The sequence below is a fragment of the Nicotiana tomentosiformis genome, chromosome 8, assembly GCF_000390325.3.
Source record: "Nicotiana tomentosiformis chromosome 8, ASM39032v3, whole genome shotgun sequence".
Classification (NCBI taxonomy): domain Eukaryota; kingdom Viridiplantae; phylum Streptophyta; class Magnoliopsida; order Solanales; family Solanaceae; genus Nicotiana; species Nicotiana tomentosiformis.
The window spans coordinates 61,290,433-61,298,496 of NC_090819.1; the positions used below are offsets into that span (position 1 = coordinate 61,290,433).

At 43.6% G+C, this 8,064-nt stretch overlaps 1 protein-coding gene across 1 annotated transcript; it reads left to right on the forward strand.

The window, feature by feature from the left end:
• The first annotated feature begins 1,240 nt into the window (after positions 1-1,240).
• On the forward strand, positions 1,241-4,385 carry LOC138897559 (uncharacterized). Its single transcript, XM_070183541.1, has 4 exons — positions 1,241-1,850; positions 2,110-2,205; positions 3,928-4,025; positions 4,200-4,385. The coding sequence occupies exons 1-4, from the start codon at positions 1,241-1,243 to the stop codon at positions 4,383-4,385; spliced, it is 990 nt and encodes a 329-aa protein (XP_070039642.1).
• Positions 4,386-8,064: the final 3,679 nt, after the last annotated feature.

Sequence of the window (8,064 nt, forward strand, 5' to 3'; positions counted from 1 at the left end):
GTTACCTGATTTAATTCTATTATTATGGTTATTACTATTATTGCGTACAGGTTAATGTAAGTGACTTGCCTTAGCCCCGTCACTACTTCGTCAAGGTTAGGCTCGGCACTTACCAGTACATGGGGTCGGTTGTACTGATACTACACTTTACACTTCTTGTGCAGATTTTGGAGTTGGTCCCAGCGGCGTACCATAGACTTGCTCGGATTTCAGCTATCAGAGGAGACTTGAGGTATAACTGCATAGTGTCCGCAGTTCTGAAATCCCCGTCTACTTTACTTTAGTTGTGTGTTTATTTTCAGACAGCTTTAGTTTTTTTTCAGACCTTTATTTGTATTATTCTAGAAGCTCGTGCACTTGTGACACCAATTCTGGGATGGTATTTAGACACCGGTATTTTTATGGATCATTCACTACATTTCAGACTTTACTTACGCATTTGTTTCTTTGTTATTAATAAATTTAAAAATTGTTTTAAAATAGATAATATTATTCTAACGTTGGCTTGCCTAGCAAGTAAAATGTTAGGCGCCATCACGGTCCGAAGGTGGGAATTTCGGGTCGTGATAGCTGGTATCAGAGCAATAGGTTACATAGGTCTCACGAGTCACGAGCAAGCTTAGTAGAGTCTGAAGGATCGGTACGGAGACATCTGTACTTATTTCTCAGAGGCTATGAAGTTTAAGAACAATATCACTTCTTTCTTATTCTGTCATGCGAATTTATTCTATCATCGATGATTGAACCATTCTACTCTTATTCACTTGCAGATGGTAAGAACATGTAATATATCTACTACTGGATAGGGATGAGAGCCCCCGGTGGCAACTATGGCCAGGGGTAGAGGCCAAGGCCGAGGTCGTGCTAGAGGCCGAGGCAGAGGCAGGGGTAGAGCTCAGTCTAGAGCTCGAGCATCTGCACCTATTGTAGAACCTCAGGTGGATCTTCTGGAGGAGGTTCCAGTTCAGAATGTACCACTTGGACCAGTTCAGATTCCGGAAGGATTCATAGCTACTCCAGTGCTTCAGGACGCTCTAGTCCGTTTGGTGAGTCTTATGGAGGCGTGGCCCAGAATGGTACATTTCCAGTGGCACTAGCCGTCTCACGGACTGGGGGAGGAGCACAAAATCCCACTACTCCCGCTCCGTAGCAGGTGGCTCCACAGAATCAGGCTCCAGCAGTCCCGCCAAGTGGGGTAGTTCAGCCAGTTATTGCGAGACAGACCGGTGATAGACCTGCCATGTCTTTTGAGGCCTTATTGAGACTGGATAAGTTTACTAAGCTTTTTCCAGTTCACTTCAGTAGTACACCTCCTGAGGACACACAAGATTATCTTAACCGCTGTCATGAGGTGCTGCGAAACATGGGTATAGTTGAGACCAATGGGGTGGATTTTGCTGAATTTCAGATGACGGGATCCGCCAAGAGATGGTGGAGAGATTATATATTGACCAGACCAGTTGGATTGCCTGCACTTACCTGGGAGCAGTTCTCTCAGCTATTTCTGGAGAAGTTACTTCCTATCACACTCAGAGAGGATTTTCATAAGCAATTTGAGCGTCTACAGCAGGGCAGTATGACTGTTACTCAGTATGAGTCTCATTTTGTGGATTTGGCTCGTCATGCTCTCCTTTTACTACCTATTAAGGGAGAGAGGGTGAGAAGGTCTATTGAGGGACTCACTCACCCTATCAGGCTTCATATGGCCAAGGAGACCAGAAGTCAGATTTTGTTTCAGGTGGCTGCTAATGTCGCGAGGAGGATCGAGATGGTTCTTACACAGGAGAAAGGGCGGAGGTCTGATAAGAGGCCTCGTCAGTTTGGTGGTTTCAGTGGTGCCTCATCTGGAGGTAGGAGTAATTTTGGTATAGGTCATTCTCCCAGACCGTTTCATTCAGCACTTCATGCATCTCACGGTGCTTCAGGGAGTCACAATCCTATTATGCCTTACTCTGGGCAGCCATCATTTAGTGCACATTCAGCTCCTATCAGTGCACCACCACTTCAGAGTTATTATAGCGGTTATCCGGCCCATTCAGGTCAGCTTCAGCTTCAGCAGCCACGGCATCAGGATGGGTGTTATAAGTGTGGGAACATTGGTCACATTAGGAGGTATTGCCCTAGGTTGGCGAGTAACAGATCTCAACAGGACTCTTGCCATCATACCGGCACCGGTTTCTTCACCGCCTGCTCAGCCAGCTAGAGGTAGGGGTCAGGCAACTAGAGGTGGAGGTCAGGCTATTAGAGGTGGAGGTCAGGCCATTAGAGGTGGAGGTTAGATCGTTAGAGGTGGAGGCCAGCTAGTTAGAGGCCGTCCTAGGGACGTAGTTCAGAGTGGTGGGGCTCAGCCCCGATTTTATGCTTTTTCAACTAGGCCTGAGGCCGAGTCATCTGATGTTGTGATCACAGGTATTATTCCATTTTTCCATAGAGATGCTTCAGTTCTATTTGATCCAGGATCTACTTATTCCTATGTGTCCTCCTATTTTGCTTCATATTTGGTTGTGCCTTGTGATTCTCTGAGTGCTTCTGTGTGTGTATCTACACCGGTGGGAGACTCTGTTATAGTAGACCATGTCTATCGTTCATGTGTGATTACTATTGGTAGTCTTGAGACTAGTGTCGATCTTCAACTTCTTGATATGGTATATTTTGATATCATCTTGGGTATGGATTGGTTGTCACCTTATCATGCTATATTAGATTGTCATGCCAAAATAGTGACCCTAGCCATGCTAGGGTTGCCTCGATTAGAGTGGAAAGGAACTCCTGGTCATTCTGACAGCAGGGTTATTTCTTATATGAAAGCCCGGCGTATGGTAGAGAAAGGGTGTCTAGCTTATTTGGCTTATATTCGCGATCCCAGTGTGGATGTCCCTTCTATGGACTCAGTACCAGTTGTTCGTGAATTTCCAGAAGTATTTCCTATAGATTTTTCGAGGATGCCACCCGACATACATATTGACTTCTGTATTGATTTGGCTCCGGGCACTCAGTCCATTTTTATTCCACCATACTGTATGGCCCCGCCGGAGTTGAAGGAATTGAAGGAGCAGTTACAAGACTTGCTTGATCAGGGATTCATTAGACCCAGTATCTCACCCTGGGATGCACCAGTATTATTTCTAAAGAAGAAAGATGGTTCTATGCGGATGTGTATAGATTATCGGCAGTTGAATAAGGCCACTATCAAAAATAAATATCTGCTGCCAAGAATTGATAACTTATTTGATCAGCTTCAGTGTACCAAGGTATTTTCAAAGATCGATTTGAGGTATGGTTATCATCAGTTAAAGATTAGGGCATCTAATGTCCCTAGGACAGCTTTTCGGACTCGGTATGGACATTACAAATTCCTAGTGATATCATTTGGGTTGACAAATGCCCCAACAACATTTATGGATTTGATGAATCGGGTGTTCAGGCCCTATTTGGATTCTTTTGTGGTGGTATTTATTGATGATATCTTGATTTACTCCAGCAGTCGAGAGGAGCATGAGCAGCATCTTCGGAGTGTGCTTCATACTTTGAAGAATAATCAATTATATGCCAAATTTTCAAAATGTGAGTTTTGGTTAGCCTCAGTTGACTTTTTGGGGCATGTTGTATCGGCAGAAGGCATAAAGATGGATCCTAAGAAGATAAAGGATGTTCAGAATTGGCCTAGACCTACTTCAGTTACAGAGATCCGGAGTTTCCTAGGTTTAGCAAGTTACTATCGTTGGTTCGTGGAAGGGTTTTCATCTATAGCAAGCCCATTGACCAGACTGACCTAGAAAGGTATCCCATTCAGATGGTCAGACGAGTGTGAGTAAAGCTTTCAGAAGCTCAAGACTGCTTTGACTACGGCGCCAGTATTGGTATTACCCACAGGTTCAGGATCGTATACGGTATATTGTGACGTATCTCACATTGGGCTTGGTGCAGTATTAATGCAAGATGGCAAGGTGATTGCATATGCATCAGGGCAGTTGAAAGTAAACGAGAAGAATTATCCTGTTCATGACTTAGAATTGGAAGCCATTGTTCATGCGCTGAAGATTTGGAGACATTACCTCTATGGTGTCTCATGTGAGATATTTACTGATCATCGTAGACTTCAGTATCTGTTCAAACAAAAAGATCTTAATTTGAGGTAGAGAAGATGGTTGGAGTTGTTGAAAAACTATGATATCACCATTTTGTATCAACCCGGAAAGGCCAATGTGGTGGCCGATGCTTTGAGTAGAAAAGCTATGAGTATAGCCAGTCTTGCGTATATTCTGGATGGTGAGAGGCCATTAGCTGCAGATGTTCAGACTTTGGCTAATCAGTTCGTGAGGTTAGATGTTTCAGAAACCCATTCGGGTTCTAGTTTGCACAGTCGCTCGATCTTCTTTATATGAGCGCATCAGGGAGAGGCAGTATGATGATCCTCATTTACTTGTCCTTAAGGACATGGTGCGGCACGGTGATGCTAAGTAGGTTGTTGTGGGGGAAGATGGAGTTCTGCGAATGCAGAGTCGTATTTGTGTGCCTAATATTGACGGGCTTCGTGAATTAATTCTTGAAGAGGCACACAGTTTGAGGTATTCTATTCATCCAGGTACCGCCAAAATGTATCAAGATTTGCAGCAACATTATTGGTGGAGGAGAATGAAAAAGGATATAGTTGCATATGTAGCTCGGTGTCTAAATTGTCATTAAGTCAAGTACGAGCATCAGAGACCTGGTGGTTTGCTTCAGAAAATAGAAATTCCTGAGTAAAAGTGGGAGTGTATCACTATAGATTTTGTTGTTGGGCTCCCACGGACTCAGAGAAAATTTGACGCAGTTTGGGTCATTGTGGACAGGTTGACCAAGTCAGCACATTTCATTCCAGTGGCAGTTACCTATTTTTCAGAAAGGTTAGCTGAAATTTACATTTGTGAAATTGTCCGCATTCACGGTGTGCCCGTGTCTATTATTTCAGATCGAGGTACGCAGTTTACCTCACACTTCTGGAGGGATGTACAGTGTGAGTTAGGCACGCGGGTTGAGTTGAGTATAACATTTCATCCACAGACAGACGGACAGTCAGAGCGCACCATTCAGATATTGGAAGATATGCTCCGCGCTTGTGTTATAGACTTTGGAGGTTCTTGGGATCAGTTCTTTCCACTTGCGGAGTTTGCTTATAATAATAGCTACCAGTCAAGCATTCAGATGGCTCCATATGAGGCATTATACGGAAGGCGATGTCGTTCGCCAGTTGGCTGGTTTGAACCGGGAGAGGCTCGGTTGTTGGGTACCGATTTGGTACAGGATGCCTTGGATAAGGTCAATGTTATTCAGGATCGACTTCGCACAACTCAATCTAGGCAAAAGAGTTATGCCGGCCGTAAGGTTCGTTATATTGCATTCATGGTTAGAGAAAGAATATTGCTCTGGGTTTCACCTATGAAAGGTGTAATGAGGTTCGGAAAGAAGGGGAAGTTAAGCCCTAGGTATATCGGACCTTTTGAAATTCTTGAAAGGGTGGGTGATGTAGCCTACAGGCTTGCATTACCACCTAGTTTATCAGCAGTTCATCCGGTGTTTCATGTGTCTATGCTCCGGAAATATCATGGTGATCCGTCCCATGTGTTAGATTTCAGCTCAGTCCAATTGGACAAAGATTTGACTTACGAGAAGGAGCCAGTGGCTATTCTAGGCCGGCAGGTCCGACAGTTGAAGTCTAAGGGTTATCCTTCAATTCGAGTGCAATGGAGAGGTCAGCCGGTAGAGGCATCTACCTGGGAGTTTGAGTCGGACATGCGGAGTAAATATCCATACTTATTCACCAGCTCAGGTATTTTTTCTAACTTCGTTCGAGGACGAACGTTTGTTTTAGAGGTGGAGAATATGATGACCTAAAATGTCATCTTTAAATTTAATAATTAATTCTGTGTTCTAAGACCTCGAAAATTACTATTTATCACTCCTCGACTTGTGTGCGCAGTTCGTATAATTTTTCGGAAAATATTTGTGTGAAAAATGGATTAAAATGTGAAATAGAGCTTTAACACTGACTCGGGTCCGTGTTTTGACAGTTCCGGTAGGTCCGTATCATGATTTAGGACTTGGGCGTATGTCCGGAATCAAATTCTGAGGTCCCTTGCCCGAGATATGGAATTTTGATGAAAAATTAAAAGTTTGAAAGCTTAATGATTTTTAAGAATTGACCAATGTTTGGTCTTGTTGATACCAGGTCCGTATTGTGGTTCGGCATCCCGGTACAGGTCCACAATAATATTTATGACTTGTCTGTCGAATTTGGTAAGAAACGTAGTTGATTTGATGTGATTCGGAAGTCCGATTGTGAAAATATAAGTTTTAAGGTTTTCTTGAAAATTTCCTTTGATTTAGTGTCCTATTTGTAGTTCTAGGTGTTATTTTGGTGATTTGATCGTGCGAGCAAGTTCGTATGAGGTTTTTGGACTTGTGTGCACGTTTGGTTTGGAGCCCCGAGGGCTCGGGTGAGTTTCGGATGGTTAACGGGTTGAATTTTGGACTTGGAACTCTGCTGGAAAATTTTCTGATGCACTGTCTTGTTTCCTTCTTTGCGTTCACGATAGAGGAATCGCGTTCGCGAAGAGGAACTTGAGGCAGGTGAAATTTACTCTACACGTTCGCGAAGAGGGGGCCGCGTTCGCGAAGGTAGAGGGCAGTGTTCATCGCGAACGCGTAGAAGCATTCGAGTTCGCGTAGAAGGCGAGGCCTAGCCAGGCACCAAGCGATAAAGCTTCGCGTTCGCGTAGGGTGAATCGCTTTCGCGAAGGCCAAATTTGGCAAGGCTTCGGGTTCGCGAGGTTGCCTTCGCGTTCGCGTAGAGCAAAGTTTTGGTAGCACAAGAATGTACTTCGCGAACGTGTGATGACCCAAAATGTCATCTTTAAATTTAATAAGTAATTATGTGTTCTAAGATTCGAAAAGCACCATTTATCATTCCTCGACTTGCGTGTGCAGTCCGTAAAATTTTTCGAAAAGTTTTTATGTGAAAAATGGATTAAAATGTGAAATAGAGCTTTAAAACTCAACTGAGTTGACTTTGGTCAATATTTTGAGCAAACGGACCCGGATCAGTGTTTTGATAGTTCCGGTAGCTCCGTATCGTGATTTGGGACTTGGGCATATGCCCGGAATGTAATTTGGAGGTCCCTAACTCAAGTTATGACCATTTAACGGAAACTAGTAATTTAAAAGCTAAAGATTTCCAAGTTTGGCCACGAGGTTGACTTTTTGATATCGGAGCCAGAATCCGATTCTGAAAATATAAAAAGCTCTGTTATGTCATTTATGACTTGTGTGCCAAATTTGAAGTCATTCTGGATTCATTTAATATGTTTTGGCACGAGATTTGCAAATTGAAAAGTTTAAAACTCAAAGTTCGAATCTGGGTGTGAATTGTAATTCCAGCATTGTTTGACATGATACGAGACCCCGAGTAAGTTCGTATTATGTTATTGGACTTGTTGGTATATTCGTACGGGGTCCTGAGTACCCCGAGAGTGATACAGATTGAAATCGGATCAAGAATTGGACTTAAGCAAAATCTATATTTTTCCTTCTACTGTAATCGCACAAGCGGATTATTCTCGCAAGTGTGAGCTCGTAGAAGCGAGCCTTCGATTGCAGATGCGCCCGGGCGGGGCTGGGCAAAAGTCCGCAGGTGCGGAAACCTGCACGCACCCGCGCGTCCGTAGAAGCGGACCAAATGATCGCAGAAGCAAAGGCAGCGCAGGTGCGTATTTTTCCTCCGCAGCCCTGGCAGCCCCACTTCGCAGATGCGAGCTCGCATGTGCGAGCCTAGGCACCGCAGGTGCGGAAATACCTGGGCAGTGTATATATCGAAAAGTCCGATATTTTTACTCATTTTGGTTATTTTGAGCTCGGTTAAGGCGAATTTTTGGGCGATTTTCACGAAAAATATTGGGGTAAGTGTTCCTTATCCTATATTGATTATATTTTATGATTCCATAGTCGTTTATATTATGAATCCATGAATTTATGGAAGAAAATTCAGATTTTTCTAAAATCTTCCAAAAATGAGAAATTTAGATTTGA